Source organism: Passer domesticus, chromosome 10, assembly GCF_036417665.1.
Source record: "Passer domesticus isolate bPasDom1 chromosome 10, bPasDom1.hap1, whole genome shotgun sequence".
Lineage (NCBI taxonomy): Eukaryota > Metazoa > Chordata > Aves > Passeriformes > Passeridae > Passer > Passer domesticus.
Window position 1 is genome coordinate 12,769,940 of NC_087483.1, and position 22,160 is coordinate 12,792,099.

The 22,160-nt window shown below is 38.0% G+C and overlaps 1 protein-coding gene across 10 annotated transcripts in view; it reads right to left on the minus strand.

Annotated features, from left to right (window-relative positions):
* COL5A2 (collagen type V alpha 2 chain) overlaps window positions 1-22,160 on the minus strand; it is a 172,560-nt gene that overhangs the window by 137,995 nt on the left and 12,405 nt on the right. For 7 of the 10 annotated variants that reach the window (XM_064433803.1, XM_064433801.1, XM_064433802.1 and 4 more), the window contains exons 1-3: window positions 18,887-18,975; window positions 6,682-6,727; window positions 1,183-1,273 (exon numbers count right to left, since the gene is read on the minus strand). In XM_064433803.1, the coding sequence (XP_064289873.1) occupies window positions 1,183-1,187 (5 nt within the window). In that variant the 5' untranslated portion in view covers window positions 1,188-1,273; window positions 6,682-6,727; window positions 18,887-18,975. Of the gene's footprint in view, window positions 1-1,182; window positions 1,277-6,681; window positions 6,728-18,886; window positions 18,984-22,160 lie in introns of those variants that run through there. The other 3 variants (XM_064433797.1, XM_064433807.1, XM_064433808.1) reach the window with 3 other exon arrangements.

Below are 22,160 nucleotides of genomic sequence, written 5' to 3' on the forward strand. Positions count from 1 at the left end.
TGTGGTTTGTTGGGGTTTTTTGTTGCTGCTGTTTTCAAAGCAAGTAAAATACATTAAAAATGAAGCTACCTGAATCACTTCTCTGGAACACGAAGAGATCAACTCCTCCACTTGGCAGTTGATTCATTTTGGTTTTTCCTTTAATATTTTGCATGTTTAGAAGTCCAGGTCAAAGACAGTGCATTCAAGGGTTACTTGCTCAAGCTCTTTGTGAAGGCTACAATTCACCTACCTTGACCCTCCAGCTGACACAGCTGCATGCCACTGGAGAAGGTTTCTCCTGACTGCTTGTGGAAAAGCTCCTACAGTGCCTGGCACATTTTTTCAACTCCATCTAGTACCACCTGGTTTGTGAATTAACCTCTCAGCAACCTGGATGATTCACAGCTGTCATTAAAATTTACTTTTGCTAACAAGTGAGCACCTATGTCTTGGCTGCTGTGAAAAATAATCACAGAAATGTAATCAGTTGCAGATGTAAAGCCAACTCTTTAATTAACATTTTGCAATTATTGGTTGCTATACCTTTTCAAAGCTGTCTTTTCTCAGCAGTTAATTATTCTTAAAAAGACACACCTTTCAGGCATAGGTCTGCTAAGACATTACCCTATTTGAAAAAAACCAATCTCTCAAGTAACCTCTAGTGTTTAAAACAGGACAAATTTTAAAAGGGTGGGGTTTAGGATGGAAAGCTTCATTTAATAGTGGAACACATAAAATGCAATGCTGGCTGTTATAATGAAATGCAGGTTTATATTTTTAATCTAACATTCAGATCTTTATTTTAAAGTGCCTTTGAGAGCTGTTTTTACTTGAGATCAGTGACTCTTCTCTTTCACCCAGCACATGGAAGTGAAAGTTGAAAGAATGCAGTAGGTACTGTAAATACAGAAAGGTATCAGTCCCTTGGATTCAGCTCTGTGAAGCCATAGAAGAATATTTTATTAAATAAGTAAAAATAGGTAATTTTAACTGGAAAAGGGGGGAGGGGGTGGGGGAGTCAAATTAATATAAACCATGTAAGGCAGAAATTACAGAAATTGAGCTCTAACCATTGAAGAAGCTAGTAGTATTAGGCATCATTAACTCAGCCTCAATAAAATCCTTTCTACTGCATGGTATGCTGGAGACTTAAACATTTTAAGACTATAATAAGAATCACAAAATATTTCTGCTACTTACTGCATACAATGTCTCCTTCAGAGTAAAGATCCCATCACTCAAATCCAATAGTTTTCATCCAAATAGATCTTTCTTGTCAAGTAGACCAAATCTGCTGATAAAAATTTCCAGTTACAACACTGTATTTTAAAAATCACATTTTATTTTCAAATAAATGAGTCTTTCCCTCTGTAATGACTGTTTCATAAACATGTTTATGCATACATGACAACTTTCAGGACAGATCAGGAGACCTGCCCCTTTTACACCAGACCATAAATCCATCGTTGTGATTGCTAAACTTTGTCACAGCAGATGGATATTTTGTTTTATATGGAATGTGGTACGATCTCAAATCTGGCTTAATTTGACAGGATTTTGTCTGCAATTTGGACAGGACAGCTCAGCAACTGAGGCTGGGCTATGGCCAGAAACAGCTAAGGACTAAAACTCAAACTTGACATCAGTGGAACCCCAGGTACAGCCTGACTACCGACACAGCCACGCTCATGCTGTGTACAAAACCTGAACAAAACTAAAATTGATACTGGTCTCTTTATAAAAAGTCTTTCAGAGGGAGCAGAAAAAAAGCATTCAAAACCAGCATTTTTTTGGCTGTTTAAATGTCTTTTAGATCTGCCCTTAGACATCTGATGTGAATCTTAAGATGAATAAATACTTCCAATAACCTGGGTTTAATCTTTCCATGATTCTAAATCTCAGGTTGCTTGTCTGACAAAGTATGACACTTATGATAAAGTCCCAAAACTAGAAAAATACAAAGAAAATTATACATTTTCATAGTTTATGAAATATTACAACATTCAGTTTTACTTCTTACAAGAAATCGTGCTGTTTGATAGGTATTGTAAACTGAGAGTTTATGGAAGCTCTGAAAAAAACTCTGTTGATGGACTGGACAAAGCTGTCTTAGAGAAGCAAATTGCTGAAATCCATTACTTCTCCAAAACGTGGGGAGCCAATACTGATGCCATGGTTCCCTAGTTACAGAAACCAGGTCGTGGTGAACCCACAGCCCCCAAGGTCTCATTATCCGTGCTGAGGAAGTACATGTAATGGAAAATGTTATTTTCTCTAACTGGTTTTCAATGAAGGGTTATTACTGGAAATGCTGTATGAGAACTAAGTCTCAGACTAATGTCTGCCCTATTCCTGGTAGGTTTTTGTACCTTTAAAATTCTTATGTCCTGGCTGCATACTTTAGTTGGGTTGTCCATTTTTGCAAACAGATTGGTAACTTCCCACAGTGCAGCACAGAGGTTTTGTCAATGCATTGTTCCACATATCAGCGTGGCCAGATTTCTTTTCCAAAATACAATCTGTGCAAACGGGTAAATTAAATCAGGCTGAGCATGGCAGCAATCTGTGGAGTGCCAGAAAAAGGTCACACTGCTGGCACACAGAACCAAGGGCCAGCCAGGAGATGCCCAACTGGCTTGCACAGTGCTCGACCTCAGAAGCTCATGGCAGGGAAAAGGAAATGAACTGCCATGTGAAGAAGATAGTAAGAGGTACAGATTTAGTCAGCTAATTGAATGCATGCTAAATAGAATTCCCTTATGTTCTTAAGGCCGAAGTGCAGGAAAAAACACTGTTCTGCAACTGAAGTGAATGGAAAAATGCAAAGAAAGCCAGGATTGGACAAGACTTGTGAGTCACTTCAGAGCTATCCAAAGGCATACAGAGGTCGGGCACTCGCTAGAACGTGGGCTGAAACAGCCACTGATTTATTTTCCAAGAATCCCAATAAGAGGCACCCTCAGGGGAGCACAAGACAAGAGCCTTTGCCATGATTGCAGCTACAAAGATGACTACAGTTCAGAAATTCTGGCAAAATTGAGAGGCTACAGTAGAAAGTCAAACTGTACTCTGAAAATTCTGAGAATGCAAGCAGGAAGAGCAGGAAGAAAGACATTACAATGGCAAAACTGCTAGGAGACCTTGGGAGTAATAAATGTGCTTATTAATTTATTTATTCAGATGCATTCTTATCAAAGAAATTATCAAGGTTTCATGGTTTAGACTCCTATTTTATGGCTAAGTGTTTATAGACAGCTTTGGACATCCCTCTCTGAATTACAGTGGGTACTCCTTGTTAGGAAGGAATATAGTATTTACATTTACTGCTGTACTCAGAATTCAGCTGCCCTCCTGCATTCCACAGAAGTGGTGAATTCCAATTACCATTTTCAGACTAGAGAAAAAGACAGACACCTAGGACTACTTGATGAAATGAAAAATTTAGAAGATAAAATTTTATATAAGACATCATTTTGCTTTGGGTTATGGAACAGTCTGAACTAGGTTAAATGTAAGAATTAATAGTTCTCTTATTATTAATTTTAAATCAATTTCTGAAATCTACCTCTAAGGCACTAGATGATTTAATTTAATTACATAAACTGCAATTAAATTAAAACACATAACCTTGGCTAGCTACAACTTTCCTCTTCCATAATCTAAAGTAGAAACATTTAATCTGCCTGGCAGAGACATTTTATTTGCCAGTATCCCTAGATGCCATCAAGTCCAAGCTGACTCTGAGTAAGGCCTGCAAACCCCCTGGTCTTTGAGCCTCAGTGAGATGACTTTATGTACAGCTCAGCCACATTAGTAACAGGGAGATACAGCTCTGGCAGCTCTAATTGTATCTGCAGCACATGGAACTACACGTTAAGGAAACTGTGACAGAAACTGGGCAGAAATAGTAGAAATTACCTTATATGACATCATAAAGCACAGGCCTCATATAAAATTAAATGTATATAAGCCATAGTTTTAAATGAGGAGTTGAGAAAGGCAATGGAAATACAGCAGGTCAATTTTTTGATTTATGAACGATTAAAGGCTGGAGACAAAACTCTGCAATTTGGGTGCTGCAAACTAAAGACTTAGAGAAGTGACCAAGTCTGTAATTCTATGAAGTCATCTTTTGTCAGGTGATTTTGTCACAATCCTATCTGCCCCAAATTCACCTTGGGCATTATTTTCAATATCAAAACTCAATTTTGTTCAACACATGGGTTATTTACCTGCTTTATTATCTTTAAGTAGGATGAACAAGAACCATGATTGACTTTCCCTTCTTTGAAACCTTCTGTTCTCAGTAGCATTTTTCCAGTGCTGCTGAAGGGAGGGCTGGACCATAGCAGCCACACTAAATGTCACTAAGCTGTGATTGAGAACTTCCTTGGTGTCTCCACTGCCCCACAGATTGCTCTCTCTGCTTGACTCAGATGCCCAGGTTACCACTGATTATTGTTTGATGAAAGTTCTTATTCAGAGAATAAGAACAATAAAATTAAATCAAAGTTATGACTAGGGTGTCTGTCCTCCCATTACTTAAGTCTTCATGTTTAACCATTGAAGCAGAGGTGATGTTTTGCAGCCAGAACCTTTTTCCTTTGTATGACAGCATATGTCACCATCCCATAATATTTTTCATGGTGTATGTATTTTAAATGGGGAAAGTAATAACAAAACTGTATAAAATCACTGTGCCAGATGTTGATGTAGTTGAAGAGGAATCCCAGAGATACAAGACTGGAAGCCACAGTCCATCTAGGAAGCCAACCTGGAAAACATGACTAGTGCTGTGGGTAATGCTGGAGTTTCAACATCTTTCTTTTCTTCCAGAAATGAAAAAACTCACACCCTGGAATTTTTTAAAGCTACATATATCAATGCATGGTCTGAAAATGCTGCGAGCTTTTACATGTTATTTTCTGTCTGCTTTTTAAACTAACCTCACTTTGAGTGTAGACATGACCCTTCATTTTTGTCTAGAAAAGATGACTAATAGGATTCTAGTTAGAAATGTGCCGTTTTAAATATATTATCCTGTGCTTTGCATCAACTGTCTACACCAAGATGGGAAATATTAATCATTGTAGCAGTCTGCCACACACAAATAGATTAATTTAACAGATGTATGATTTAAGTGAAACTCTAAGCTCATGATGAAAAATTTGGAGTAAATCCAGTACAAGGAAAATAAAGCACAGAACTTATTAGAGGAAGAAATGTGAGAAAGAATTGTGCTAAACATTCTTCTTATTATTGCTTTCTTAGGAGGACACCATGCTGGGCAAGCTTGGGGAAAGAGGAGATCTGTCTGCTCCCTGAGGAAAAAATGGGGAAGAAGAGATTCATCAGCCCTCCCCCCTGGAAAGCCGAGTCCTGCTCAGTCATTACTTGCACACAAGAAGAGAAGGAGTCTGTGTAAAAATCCTAGACAATGGCTCAGTGCCTACAAAGAGGCATTCTTCTGTCTGACTTCCACTGCTCGTTAGATTTATACTCTGAGACACAAGTAGATCACTTTGCATGAAAGTCTAAAGGATATTATTTTCTATCTTGATGCAAAAAACTACAGAAAGAGATAGAAAGTTTAAGAACTTCAATAAGATTTGGATCTGTGTCACTGAACTGGAAGATGACAACTTTTTTCCCCTGGATAAAACACATAAAATCCACACAAATGAAAGCTCTTCAGTTTTTCAGTAGATCAAGACAAAAATCCTTAAAGAAGACAATTCTTTTCAGTACTCAAAATATTACTTCATCTCTCAAAACATTATTAGCATACCATTTCCATAACTTCAGTTGGTCTTACTACCACCAAGCAGGAAAATTTCAGTAAATAGAGTATTTAATTTGCAGTCTTACTACATAGCTAGAAATACACTGACAGATTGTAATTCTTCAAGAATTATAAACTACAATATATGCTGTGGCTACTTTTTGGCTTCGACGTATCTCTAAAATAGATCAGTATTTCCATTTATTAACCAAGTTATTACAGCTTTAACATATTTTAAATTACTCCTGTCAGAATATACTCAAACAACTGATGACTTAATTTCATTTTGTGGAAGGCCTTAAAAGTACCAGGCAAAGTTTACATTGCAACACCATTATGGTGAGAACAGGAAAGAGTAAGAGAGGAGTGTAACAGGTGGGACTGCAAATCACAGACAGAACTAAAAATTAATAAGCAGATAGGAAGACTAAACAATATAAAATTATAATAATGTCCTGGATAAATACTATTGGTATTTGAGGCACCTACAGGTTGACAGGAATTATAAAGATGGCTCCAAGTAGGGGTTGGGGTTTGGGGCAGCAGTAAGGGGTTTCTTTTTGTCAGGATAGTTTATGAAACAGCATATGAAATACAACTTTTAAATGGACAATACAAATATCCAGATCCTTTCTTACTCATAGCTGCATATTCCAACCTACAAACTCATTTGGAAAAGGGAAAACACCTTTACTGATTAGAAGTGAATTAAATTAATGCTGTGAAATGGAGTACAGGGAGGATTAATTTGGAGGCAAACGTCCCAGAAGCAGCCTCTGTAACTGATAAAACACTTTGTACTTTCCTTGCAGAAACACAGGCTTTTGGGTGCAAGACAAATTGAGCTGCCATTGAGGTGAGTTTGAAAAAGGTATGCAACAATGTCCATAACATGATATAGAGTTATTCTGCCTTACCTGTTTGTTTGTTGAGCTTGGTCTCCCCTAGGTCTTCCCCCCGCCCCTAAAAAAAGGACAGAAATCTTGATAATTGCCAAAAAAGCCCAAGTTTGTAGGAATTCTCACTGCTAAAAAACACAGATAAGAGACCTGATATAAATAGTCACATAAAAGGTTAAAGTCTATTGTTAGCCACTATCTCCTTTTACAGGATGTGAGCATCAAACAGCACCTGATAAAACATCTATATTTTCTAAAGTTCAGGTGTTCCCTTTCCTTCATGTCTTTTTGCTCTGTGTTCAGATCCTGGGGTACGGCATGGTGGGGAGTACCTTCTATTCTCAATAAGGGCAAAGTTGGGGTTGTTTTTATATCTTTTATAACTTAATTTACAAATATGAATTAGAATTTTTCCAACAAAAATATAAATTAGCAAAGCATGTATGCTAGGGCATATGGAGATCTTATTTTTGATATCCGTTATCCTGCTTTTTCAAGGTAATATGAAAAAAGACAGATAAGAATGAAATACATTTCTAGCTAAGACCATTTGCTTATTTCTATTACAAATCTAACCTAGGAAAATAACAGGAAATTTCCAATTCATTCCTATGTTCTCTTAAAATTTAATCTATTTCGACTCTGTGGTCTAGATATGTTTTCATACTTTCTCTTGTTTTTTTCCAGTAATTTATTCTAATACAAACATTAGTTCAGCATTCCTTTCAATTAGAGCAACGTTCCAATTCTCTCACACTCAGTGTTTTCTCTTACCAAAGAGATTTCTTTTTTCAGTACTACTAAGCTAAAGTTACTGGTTTGCTTTTTTTCACCTTCTGCCTCCTCTGAGGACATAATGCAAAATGCAATTGTATAAGTTTATAGTAGAAAATATCAATTTTATAGTGGCAATAGTAGAAAAATTTATCAAGATGTCTTAAACAACAAGATATCAATTGCATTAAATCTTAAGCACTTAGCTGATCTATATAACCAAGGTACTGCTTGCTGTATTCCCTCAGTGATCAGAGATTAACAAGAACTTCTTGAGGCAATGCAAGTCACAGATAGGTTTTACTTTGGTTCACTAAAATGCCTTCAAAACAAATTTGTTTACTCTCCTCAAAACTGAGGGTGTCAGTCAAGAAATAGCATCCCTAACCCTGAACTCTGACTCTCTGCTGTGTAGGAATGTCATCCTTTACCAGCAGTGCTGGCCAAACACTGGCACAAGGTTTCACATCCCTGTGGCCATAAAAAGCAAAGCCAGCCAGCATCTGCTTCCATTACACAGAGTAACTTTTCCCTGGCAAAGTTATGTCCAAAGCTCTTTCAGCCCATAGATCACAACAAGCCAAGAATTCTCTACAGTCCTCTCTAAGGTGACACACAGAACCTGACCCAGAAATCAGATTCAGTCACTGGCCTCAAATCATCTCCTTGCTACTTTATCCAAACTCTTTTTCCCCACATATACAAACTTCAATGTGTTGAGTTGGCATAATTTGTGTCATTCATTACATCATGGATTATTATTCACTTCCAATAATGACCATTTATTTCTTTAAGTTATGAGGCATCTTGGTGAAGTTAATACATTTATGTTAGTCTGCTCTTTGTAATCAGTGTCTAGTAAAAATATTTGCATATAAACAATTAGCACAACATAAATGCAAAATCTGTGAAGATTCCGACAGTCTGCACTTGCAGCTGGTGGTAAAATACAACTAGAACTGGCTATATAGCAACAGTTCACATTAACTGAGCAAAATGGCTCTTGTTTTGTTGATACAATTTATCAAATCACTTTTTTCAGCAATGATTTTATTTTTTAAAGAATCCCTTAATCAGAAGGCAGCTCTCATCTCTAATTCAGTGCAGGCGATGGCTCCTCACGAGTAGGCTCTCAGCACCCAGCCTGTTGAGGCACTTGCAGCCCCTGGGGCAGAGGGGGCACACAGACGTGCCCGGCCCTGTGCCCGGTTAGCGCAGACCAACACTGACATCTGGTGCCAGCAGAGCCATCTTGCACGGGGACAAAGGTCTCACTTGACACCTCAGTGAAGAGGTTTTTTGATGCTAAGATAAATCAGCATCTCCCATTCAGCACCAAGCCACAGCAGAGTCTGACTACAGGGAACAGAAATGAAACTGTAACAATGCCAGGGACATACTTAAAGCCAGAAGAAGAAAGTGAGAGAACATTAATAATATTTTTTCTGTCATATACTTTTTCCAAAATTGTGCTATTGGCTGTCATATCACAAGATAATTATAGCTCCTGCTAAAACAGAGATCCCCATTTTTGTGAGAACAGCATTAAAATAATCTGTGCCAGGGTGAGCAGAGCTTGCACACTAGAAAAAGCACAAGTGTTTCATTCTAAAAGCAAGGGCTTAGATTGTGGTTGGCATGAACTTACCTTGCTTGAATGGCTACAACCACTACATGCCCTATTTTGTGGACAGGAGAATTCCTCTGTGCCAGCACTTTTTGGCTTCTTGCCCAGAACAAATTGTCCGTAGGCAATGGGGCATTGAGCCCAATCTGTATCAATGAGTCTAGCACAGGTAGGGTTTGGGGTGCAATCTTCACATGCACACGTAATGTCCATCTCCTTGTTGGCCACAGCCTTTCACTGCCACAAATATCAAAGACAGGCTGACACACCAGAGAGAATGATCCCAATGCTATTTAAAATACTTTTCAAGACTATGAAGGACCAATTACAACAGAGTATGACTGTCTTACTGAGTAAGAAACTAAGATTTTACACTGCCCTTAGCTCTGCTAACAGCTACTACCTCAAATACATCTGCCCCAAATATAAGCCAACCTCACTATTCTCTCATGCAAGTAGCCAACACAGAACTATTTCCAAAGTGTAGCTGTTCCATACAGCAAAATACTTTGCAACATGTCCTTGTTCCCATAAGGCACTCTGCAGCCAGCAAACTCTTGTAATAATGTTATTTGCAAGCACAGACTTGGAAAAAAATGGCTTTTTATTATTGCATCTTTGTGCCAGTGCAGGCAGCATCCTGAATTACCAGATGTTTCTTATTTCTTTTCTCTAAACTGCACTTTGGTATTTCTAGAATTGAAGGTTTCAGACAAAGAGGTTTCTGTTACCTTAAGAAATCCAATTTAACACTGCCTCAGAAATCTGTGATTACACGAATAAAGCCTGATTGAGAGAAACACACCAAGCCTCCATCCAAAGACAGCACTTTGAAGAACTTTTGTAACCCCACATGTTTAAAAAACATGGAAACAGCAATAAACCCTGCAAGTTCCATGAATGGAAAAGCACTCATTTTATGAAGTTTTGAGGTTTTGGAACACAGAGTTGTGCTTGTGTTTTCCCTTCAGTTTTATTTTTTCCTTTGTTTTTTATTTTATAATTGAGACAGCCAAAAATACTGAAATCCCAGAACCATATAGGGGACTATATTTCATAGGGAAAAACACTATTCGGGATTTTGAGTGCATGTGCAAGGAAGGAAGTGCAATAGCAAGACAAATAAAATGAAGTATGATTTGCCTGATCAGTGCAAAGTGTTGATGATTTGTTTCCATTTCATCTTAATTAATGTTTCAAGACCTTTATTTAAGTACCACAGCTACTTCAGCAGATGCATGGCCAAGGTTTGTGATTTTCCTGCTTGCAGGAGATGTCAGGACATTTCAGTTCCCTGATCTCTAACAAGCACCTTCTGCTCTAAGGAAATATGAGCAAATATAGAAGGCACACAGTTTATAGCACCTTATTTTACTGACTGCTTTTGCCACTACAAGAATTGCACTTAAATTATGAATGGTCTCTAAGCCCTATATTAGGAGTGTGTATTACTTTTGAAAAATAACTGTAAACCAAAGAATGTGGAAAACAAGGTGAAACTCTCCTTCTCTAGATAATAGATAAGATGGAAGGAATTCACTGGGGGGGGGGAATTAAAGCACAGTAGCAGACAGCTGGGCAAGAAACAATGGCAAATAAAGTCCCCACAGCAGTTTATAATTTAAAATCATGTTACCTTGCAGAAAAGACTGTCCTTTTGGTTTATTTTCTGTCTCACTTCCAGATTTTCATCATCAGACTAAAAGTTTATTCAACCAGAATAGATTTTTTTTTCTGATTTACTGGCCTGCAATACCAACAGCAGTTTGGGGTGGCTGCTTTACAGGTTGGACTACTACAGAATATTGCAGTTGCACACTCAGTGCCAAAAGAAAGTTCATCTTTTTGAATCATGCCTTTACTAACTGCTAAATCTTTACATCTCATACTGAGTATGGCCAAGGAGAAACCAGGTTCCCTGTGATACAACCTACAGGCACAGTGAAATCAAGACTCCCTACAATTTCAAAACTCAATATTATTGCATGGCAATAATAATGCCTTGAACTACAAATTCACATTTGTTTTTGTATTTCTGCAATGCAACATTTATATTTTTATTCTGCCAGTGTGTGTGAAAATTCAGGACCCATCACTATACAATTTTCAATTTGGGCAGTCTCTCTGTAATAAATAGTTCCTTGTCTGACTGTAAAACTTCAATGTAGTTACTTCTGACTTCTTCAAGCTCTCAGTCATGCTCCTTCTCTTTCTCCTTTTCCCACCCTTTCCATAGTTAGGACAAGGGATTTCCTGGTATGCTTTTATAAACCTGGGTCTCTGGAAAACAACTGTAAGGACTAGGGAGGGGTGGGCATTGTCCCACAGGCACTTCTAGAACATCCTCAGTTTTGGGGCCTGTTAGAGCCTAATACTACACGGTTTTCAGATTTCAAATAAACCAACTAGAAAAAAAAATGTTTTCTACAACAAGAGCTAAGAATTTAATGAATTCTAAATTGATTCCTGTGTACAACGTCAGCGTCTGTCTTTGAAGAATTTCCATTAAAGAAGCTGTCCAAGCTTATTTCTGCTCCCAGCCCTTCTCATCACAGCAACTGTAACACACATTCAACCACCAGAAAAACATTTGTTCATTCATCTTGTATCTTCTCCTTAATCTGCTACAAAAGAAGAGCCTGTTCTTTTACCAACAGCAATTTACACAAAATGTTTGCTTTTGTTTGACCTTTCCTATCCAGCATAGCTTGGAACACCAAGCTGGCAGTCTCTGATCCCCCTGCATTGGCTCCTCTCCCGGGTGCAGCAAGCACCTCACCAGCAGCCCCAGGAAAGGTGACAGCCATGGGATGGCCCCAGGACCTGCAGTCTGCACCAGGATGGGTTTGTTCCAGGGCAAGGGCACAATGCCAGAGTGAAAAGTTTGCCCTTCCCAGCAGTCACTGGCATGAAGGCCTGGCCAAGGAAAGGTTTGAGTTTCCACTACTGTCAACCAGAACTCTTTCACAGGCACTCTGAAAGCAAGACAGGGATTGCTGCTCCCTCTGCAGTCTCTACAGTGGGACAGCTGACTTCTGAATAAGAGGTTATTAAACAAGACACATAGGTAGTACCTAGAAAAGTTTCTAGGAAAAGAAATTATCTTACTGAGACCAACTTCAGTCTACTGTGCTTATTTTTTAGTCAGTTTTACCAATTTCAGTTAAGCCTGGTATCAAAACAAACAATGCAATTGTTAGTCTTCCATTGCTTTCACTGGAATATGATTTTAATGCAGTGCTGAATGTAGTACTTGGTATCGACTGTTCCACACACTAATGCATGTGAAAACACACACACGTTAATTTCTCAGCATTCTGGGTGGGTTTTACAGCAACACAGCTGCAGCTGGACACAGAGAAAGGCAGCTCCCAGACCCCAAAGAGTCACTAGAGTCTGCTTTCAAACCTAGCCTGTATGCATTCACAGAAGCCTCAAGAGCTGGGTTATGACTCTGCCTGGAGTTTGTGCTCTGGGCACCCAGGAACCTCAGCCAAGTGTGGAAGCCTGGAACATCCTATGATACCATGAGGATCATAAAGAACAGCCAAACTCCAACCCAGTCACACCACCTTCAGAAGGTGCCTGTATGCAGAGAAATTGTTCTTGCAGTTCTACTACCTACCTGTATCACCCACCTTGCTCAGCACTACTTATAAGTTCAATTCTCAACATTTTTTCCTAGATGTCTGCTGATTCCTTAGCCACCATGCAACGGCAACAAATTTTGGCTACTTACCCAAAACAGATCCTAAAAATGCAGATATGTGCCTCCAAAACATAATACCTTCTCTCAACAGACCATGCATTCTCTAATGCACACCTGCTCAAGGGTAGTTTGTTACAAGTGCATATAAATCTAGAGAATTACCAGGCAAAACCAAATCTGCTGCCCTTGCAAGCTTCTCACCCTGAAGTCAAATACACAGCATGCCTGACAATGTAAAAGATCTTTTTTTTTTTAATAGCACCTTTATGTTTACAATATAAGACAGGGGTTTTCCTACTTATAATCAAATAAAAATAATTCCTCACAGGTGCTTCAAGTGGTTTGGGAAATGTGATAGCATGAAGTCTTTTCTTGTTACTTTCCATGAAATAGGTGGGGTGATGGTGGCCATTGCTGATAGCAATGGAAAACTCATCTGCTGTGCAGGAGGTGCACTGAGTTTTAAACTGCGTGGTCAGGATGAAGGTCTGGAGTGTATCCATGCCTGGAAAGCTTTATTACATCCATGTGAACATAGTGACATGCACAGAATACTTAGGGCTGTCCTAAGCTTGCCTTCCTAGACAGTCAGAGAAAGTATTTCTGTCCTTCCTTCCCGCTTTACAGCTGCCCTTTCTGAAAACAAACACATTTCTGGCATATTTCAAGAAGTAAGACATGTAACACCAGATTTTCTGCCACAATTCATGCATTCTTCCTGCTTTTCTCCCAGACATTTGACACAGCAGCCTCCAAAAAAATACCCAAGTTTCATGTGGTATTTGTTGCAGATTATAAAATTCTAGTAAACAATGGATTTTTTTCCTTATTTGAACCATGTGTGTTCTACTCTGTGATCTACCACAGATGGTATTTTTCTTGTTACATAGATGTAGTATCCTCTACTGTTAAGGAGTTATATGATTTATGAGGGAACAATACAATACCATTGTATTCAAGCAAACATTTTTAAAAGCAACTTGAAGGGTAGTTTATAAATTATAGGGAAGCACAAAGCTACCTGGCATTGATGTGCACACAAAAGGGCCACAAAGGACAACAGAAAATTGACTATTTCAAGTGAAGGCCAGACAAGTTGAGCTCCTGAATATTTTTGAGCATATTAAACATTCCTAAGTGTTCTGTTCTATTTCTATCCCCACATTAATTATCAGCCTGTTGATTACTTCTTTGTTTTCAGTTTAGAGCTTGCAAAAAACTGAAATAAAGTCATATCCTTTAACACCTGTAAAAATACTGCAATTAATGGATGCCTATGAAAGTGGGTCAGAACAGAATATTTGAACATAGATAAAAGATATTTCCTTTGGCCATGATAGAATTTTTTATTAGATACATATTTGAGGTCCTTTATTCAAATCCTGTAAAGAGTTTGAAAGAGACTTCAAACTAAAAATTGGTCAGCTGGGTATTAGGAGATCTATGTGGTTCCTCTGATGTAGGATAAATGAGTTAAGGGTGGAGAGATATTTCAGAGGTACTCCTTGGAAGCTATTGTTGTTAAAAGTGGGTTTGATTTACAAATATAAAAGGAAAGACTTTTGAGAATTGGATTACATTTCTGTGGCCATCAGATATTAGAAAGCTCTGCCTACTACAATAGCAGTTACCACACAAATGTGTTTTGAGGGAATCTGTAAGGAATTGTGTCTTCTGTAAGGGCTCTCAAATCCAATGTGCAACACAGGCACATACACATTTTGATATCTTTCTATAGCTACGGCATTTCTACTTTTTCATACAATAGAATTTCATCTTCTCTCCATAATTTTCAGGAAATTCGCTAGATGGACAACAATGCATAGATCAGTTCAAAAAATATTATTCATTGTTGAGAAAATACTTGAGAAAAGTCATTGTTGAGAAAATTGTTGATATGATTCATATGTCTTCATTTTTTCTATTTGGCCCTGCCACAGACTTAAGTCCTGATCTCCTTGGACTAGACTTGTCAAAACTGAACTCCTACTACATTTCATTTCCAGAGACAATTTCTTAGTGCAATTAATGTTTCAATAATGTGAATAATTCATCTGAAATGGCTTACTTAATAGAAATAGGTAATAATTTCCAAAAGCAGAAACCAAAGCTTTGCCAGTAGGTTTTGTCATGGAAAATTCTATCGTGACAGCACTACATGTTATTTCATACTCAGAAAGGGCCATAAGCACAACCAGATGGAAAGATGTACTAAAAGTCTCCTATTATTTTCCTTTCTCTTAAAGAATTTACTGTGGTGGCAGTTCAGCATTCAGTTCCCCAGCAATTCTGGTGGTAAATCTATTTTTGTGAGGAAACGGTCCTTTGATACGCTTGTGTAAAGTGCCAGCAATTCTGAGCTCAGTTACAGATTCATCATAAGCAGGGGTAGAATAGTTGTGCTAACACCATGCATACAAGAAAACTGCTTAGTAAATCCTCAGACTTGGAATTAAAGTCATAACACAGCTAAGGGAGACAGGAGAGAAGGTGATAGATGAAGAAAAATAAGCATGTCTGCAAAGCACAGGCTAGTGCTGGCACATTAAAGATAGATTTATAGGAGGACAGACATAAGCCCATGAACATGCTTTCCACTGATCCAGAAAGGAAATTTCTTATATGCTTAAAACCAATGGGTAAATAAAGTTCTTACTGATTTACAAAGCAGGGGCAGCTGCTATGCCATGTACTTGGTCAATGCAGTTCCAAGGAATATCAATGAAGCTCAAAGGTTAGTTTCAGAGTATTTTTGACTGGCAAGAGTTTGAAATGTTTCCTGGATCGCTATTTGTGGCATCAAAACCAGTTGGACATAATCTCTGGAATATTTACTACACTTTGCCCAGGTTTATTCTCCTTTACAGTTTTAGATCTCCTATTAAGTGCAAAAAAACCCTCAATTTTTCATTCCCTTGCAACAAAGCTTTTCCAAATTTTTTCTTGCTGTACTTTAAACCTACCTAAATGATTTGTGAAGCAATCCTGAAACAGAGAGAAACTGCCTTAGTAGTAAGGTAAAGCAACTCTCGTTTGAAAATGAATCCTCCACAGAGCCAGAAACTGGATAATAGAATAGAAAGAAAAATTACTCTGTAACAGCCCCTTAAAGAGGTTCAAAAGTTTGTTTCATTTTACTGTCTTGGAAAGTTGCTGGTACATATCCAACCAAGTTTTTCTTGTATGTATGCAAAGCTGATAAAGTTAAATCTACAGTGTATGAATACTTCAACTGTTGAAAGATTGGAAACTCCAGGGTCCATTAGGCTCCAAACATATTTTTTACATGTGCACAATTAGTCTTATTTTGGGAAGGGGAAAAAAAAAGTAATAAAAAAAGGACGAAAGCCAGAGACAATCATACATAGCCTTGTTCTTTAACTAGCAAAAACACACTAAGGAAGACAAAAAACAAAATGTATCCTAGAATCCTGCACTTCCCAAGAAAGCAGGCTACGACTTAAAACATATAGCTCCCAAGCCTGAATTGAAAGAGACCTCTGAATGCTGGTTCTAAATGAACAAATAGCTCAATTACTAAATTATCTAATTTTCGCATACGTGATCCCTTACAAACCTGTGACAAAGCTCAGATTCACATTTGTATTCAGAGTTTTGTTGGAACCAGAAGTGGGATTACAAAGCCAGAAGTAGGGTTTTAGCTGTAATGTGTCTTTTGCCACTGAATACACTGTGGATGGAAAGAGCTGTAATAAATAGCACAGAATGTTCCAAAGGCTGGTGAGATGAAAAATGTTGGTTTTTGGTTTTTTATCCTGTTTGGACTAAGCTTTGTAAGCACAGACAAAAATGTGAGCAAGTCACAGCTTGTTCAGATATACGTAAATTTCAACTCCAAACTCAAATGCAAAGGAGTTTTTTTGAATTCCTTGGTCACTTTCAGTCTTAATTCTGAAGCTAAAGCAACAACAACAGATCACAGTAGGACAGATCACATACAGAACTAAGACACCGTTTGATAATTATCCTGCAAAATAATTTAAATTTTAGAACTGAAGAAAAAATATTCCAAAATTCCTGAAAAAGAGTTCAGATAGCTCCAGACTGAGAAAGAGGGGGAGAGGTTGCCAGTTGTCCTACATGAGTACTTCCAGATATGCATGAAGCCAAGTCTTCAATACTTGGAAGTTATTTCCAGCTCTACAACCCTCACTCTCATTTTCCTTACCTGATTGCATCATCTGAGATGCCACAGATTTCCCAAAGCTCTTTAAAGAGGCTTAACAAATAAATTCACCAGGGCTTATTTCAAAGACAAGGCAGACTGACAATAAATAATGCCTTATGCTGCAATGAGAGTGATTTTTAAAAATAAATTATATACATATAATTTGTATTCATATGTAAATAAAAACTACTACCCAAGAAAAAACTTGGGTTATGTATTGCTGCCTCTGCTTTGCAGTAGTGTTTCTAAAGCAGGAACTGTAACTAGAAGATTAGAGGAGTTATGGAAAAACTGATCTCTCAATTGAAAAAAAGTCCACTGGCTTATTTTAGAAATTATTTAACTGGCAGTTGCTATACTTGGCCTTTTATCTGTTCCACAGCATAAACTCTGACAGTCTAACACACTCTTTCTTTCACTGCTGGCTAATGAAAGTGTGCATTTTCCAGTGACTGTGTAATTCTGTTTTGGACTGATGTCATGGCTGCCACTCCAGCAGACCCATTAAAAATAAAAAACATACACACCTAGAACTTGAGCTGTTACCCAAACCAGAAATTTGTGATTGCAGAGGCAAGCTACACCACCTTATAAATGGATTTTGATGTATGGCATCTGTTTTACTGAGAAATGCTGTAGATTCCAAAGCATGCACATTTTAGGAGCATTTAAAATCCAGGAAAAAAAAAATAGAATTGCATGAGGAAAATGTCTGCTCAGTTTGAATTCACTGTAACATTAGATTAAAAAGTGAGAAGACCATTTCTTGGGGGAAAAAAAAAAAAGCTTAATTAAGACAAGTTGGGACTAAAATACAGGCGAAAATTCAGTGTTCCTTCAAAATGGAATCTCTTGCAGAATGCTGCACCATAGGGAAGAAAGCTTTAAATGTTTCTCCTTGACAATACTGATCAGAAGACATGTTGCAAATAATCCGTTTTCATGCACAAAATACACATCTCACAGCACATACATAATTGAGAAGAGATGAACAGAAATTATTCAAAGGCATGCTTTGGCAAATGCTTAATGAATATGCTTTCTTCCCCCTTAACTTAAAAAAACATGCCATAGTCATGAGGGTTTACATTTTGTCACAGCAAGGCCAGAGAACAGATAAACACAGAAGAGCTTTACTTTGGATTTACAAATCATAAGGTCAGTAGAATTTCCAAAAAAGGAGATTATATACATGGTACTAAAACTGTCATCAAAAGCAGTTGCTAGAAGAATTCTAGAAAAAAAAAAATTCATTAAGGCTATTTCTGTCAACATCTTGCTCAAATATACAGAAGCCTGCACAACTGTGCTTTGAACTCAGGTGATGGTAGCTAAACAACATAGTTGTAAATAGCAGAAAATCAGCAGGGTTATTTATCTCTTTTTTCTCAAAATGTACAGTACACCAGGTCAAGCGAAAGTAAGCGACAGGTTAAAGAAAAATGCAGCAGTCACCCTGACATGGCCAGCTAACAGGTCAAAGTCACTGACACAACTTCAAGGCAGACTGTTATGTGCATTGAACAAGGCATTCTAATGAACAATCAAAAGAAACAGAGATCTTGGGGGAAAAATCTATCAACTCATCTTTGGTTTTGGTAACAAAAACACAAAATATTTATGGCTGAAGTGCATTGTATAAACAAATCAACCTATCTGTAAGTCAACTTCCTAACAAAAGTTTTCTCAAGTGTTTTGAAACATACTAACCTAATTATCTTACAGTAGAAGCTTGCCACATACTTTTCTTCCCATTCATCTCAAACACATCATGGAAAAATAATAGTCAAGACACTAGTGAAAATTTTTGTTTCACTACAGCCACACACAGAAGCAATTTCCTTTAAACTACTTTAATGATGCCTGTGAGAGCAGCAGAATAGTCAGAAGATACCCAAACCAGCAAGAACAGCTGATTTCCTACCTCTGGCTGTACCTGTCCTTGGGGACAGAGGGACTGGTATCATACTTCTTCAGCTGTACCTGCTTGGCAGTGCACCAACCTCGGCCAACAGCGGGTGCTAGGAGACAATCACATATACAGGTCAAACATGTACTGGTATTTTCCCACTAGAACTGGTATCTGTAGAGGACTTTCAATCACCCAACCTTATGCAAATATGACAGAAAACAGTTACATGCACAACCATATTTTGTATTCTGTATTTTATCTTGAGAGCCCTGAACAAAGATTTAATTATTAGCTTTAAAAAGTCATTCTTAAACGCAAAATAAGACACATCTGTTTTTATTTCTTTTTAGTTCATATCTCAGGAATACAAACCAAAGCTGTTCATTCAGGTATCTAGTACTTACATGCCCCTTTTAAAATGCCACATTTTCATGAAACAGTGTAGGGGGTTAAGATAAAAGTATCCCACTACTGACCAAAGCAAGGTGGAAGCAAGAATGAAAAATATTTTTGTTAATAGCATTTTGCTGGAAAATCACAAACCTCTCTACAAAAAGTAAAAGGTTTGGTGCTCATACAGAGTCTGCAAAATGCCAATGGTTTGTGAAGAGGGCAGTGGAACATGAAGTAAAGCAACACCATGAGGACCCTGTGCTGCTTCTACTCGAGTTTCTCTTCTGGGTGTGTACCTGCAAGCACAGCCCATAAAACTGCCTTTAGAATTGAACTAGTCTGAAGTTTACAACCTACAAATGACTTTTGTTTCAGTGTACCTCCTGACTATATCCACTTACTATAGCACTACTGTTGTCATCCTGAAAGGAAAATTCCAGTGTAGAGCATTGCAGTTTCTCCCATCCCCACCTTTTGTGGCATCATCTCTGGTAGCAAGTCCAGCCTGGATCACAATTTATGTTGTTAACTGCTGCACAGTGCAATGAATTCAAAAGAGCTACGTGGGGGAACCCACAGTACTTATAAGTAACAAACTCCTACAAGAAAGGTGAACATAAAAAAGCCAAAAGTGAACAAATATATATATATATTTCTCTATTTGCAATCCTAAGTTTTAAAACCTGGTTCTCAGAATAAGTGGATCATGTAACCCAGGAAGATGGGTGGCTAAAAAGAGTCCCAGAATTAGGAAGACAAGTATCACTTGATATGACATTATGTTAAGTCCTTGGAAGATGCTGTGACATATTCAGTTTAGGAAGGCATTCTGTAGGTGTCTGAATTATTCCAAAGGAAAGATTTCACCCTGATTTTCCAATAGGCCCACAGAAATAAACATACAACAATCAAATTCTCTCCCTACTTCTACAGTCACACCTCCTTGAGTAGGAATACAAGTCTTCTCTTTTTCTTACTAAAAGTTGATATATCATTTTGATTAATTACTTGTCAGGGATTTGCTTGGCTGTCTAACAAAATGAGAGAAGGATTTTTCCGCCATAACTTGAAAAAAAAAAAGTTATTCCTTTTCAGCAAATGAATTATGTCTCTGCTTTCCTCTGAAGAACTGGCTTTGGAAGGGGTTTAGGCAACACCTTAAAAATAACATGGACTGGATACTTCTTTTACTCTCTGGGAGGGTCAGTTCTAAGTAAACACTGGAAAGAAAATCTGTCTGTTTTGATGCTCAAAAATAACTAAACTGAAAATATTAAAGAACAGTTTATAAGCTCAAGTAATTTATGGGTAGAATACTGGTAAATGAGATGTTTCACTACAAGGAGAATGTGGGATATGCACTGACAGATGTAGATAAGAAACCCCCTGCCAGAATGAATACATGTTGATAACTATACACATTAACTAGTGTAGCTCTAGACTCTGTTCATGTCAAAATTCTGCCTGCAAGGTAAATGTAGCAGAATGGTGCTTCTTTTCAATCCACAAGTAGCTCATCATCATTCACAAACTAACAAAAGGATCACAACAATTTCACTGCTAGAGAACTCCCAACTACTGAATGGCTTTCCTTTTAACCTTTCACCCTAGAACAAGTTAATCTTTTAGGAGGAGCAGGTTTATTTAGGGTGACATACAGGCTTTGCCCTTTTCCTGACTATGCACCATAGACATTTTGCCACTCTGGTCTCAGTTCAGAACAAGTGATTACTTCTCCAAGACAAAACATTCTTTCTTAAAATTTATCTTTTGAAGTCTCAGCTGTACTCCCAAAGGCCAATTAGAAACACAGGATTCAGGCTTCTCTTAGTGTATAGAGAACTGAAAGGAATTTGCTTAAATTTTATAGAAGACTGCCCCAAATATCTTAGCAATTAGCATTGCCAGCTAGTAATTAATATTTTATTTTCTTTAAAACTTATGAGTCACATTCTGGAAAGCAGATCCTCTGTTTGACAGGGAACAGACTTAAAAGCAAGGTTAAGCCTTTAAGGAAAGGGCAAGTTCTTTCCAACCTTCTCTTTACTTATGGTAAGGTCTCCTGGGACTAAAACACATGGCTAGAATATAGTTGAAGGACGCTTGACTGTGCAGTGCATTCAAAACAAAAATGTCACTATTTTGTTTTCAATTAACTTTTAATCATGATCAACATAAATCTTACTTAATAGCTGGGTATGACTCATTAGGTTCCAGCCACTCCTCTTTTCTATGCCAAAGCACCTCTCAGAGTGTGGGGAGGATGACTTAGGAGCTGACATCATGTAAATTCATTCAATCAGGGCTGACCCCTGAACCCAAAAGCAGGAGCTGGCACAAAGAAAGCAGAGAAAGGGATTTTGAAAGTGTAAGTAGACAAAGGTGAACTAATAAACACCATGGAACGGTTTGATCTGGTACAGACTCCCTAATGTATATTACAGATGTACTCTCCCCAAAGCTCAGACACGGGGATGTCCTTTAGCACCTGCCATGGTGACTATGGAGCAGCTATCAGTATCTACACAGTGAACATTTAAGCATATAGCCTATTGCTGTACAGAAATTGTAATTTCTCCCCTCATGTTCTGAGAGCTGATTTATTAAACACCAGTGTGTAACGTTAGGAGCGCTCGGGAGTTCGCTCAGTGGAAAAACTGATCAGATTGTTGCTCTGCCTGCTTGTCCCTCAGCCTGCTGCCAGAGGGCAGGGCAGCTGCCAAGGGGTCGCACACTCTCGTTCATTGCAGAGCAATCAAACCGGCATCCAACTCACTTGGATTCCCTGCTTTAGCACTCCATACCTTTAACTGTTTGAACAGAAATCAAGAGTTCTAAAGCCAGTCAAGACAAAAACCAAAACAAACCTCAACCCTCAGCAAAAAACCCCAAA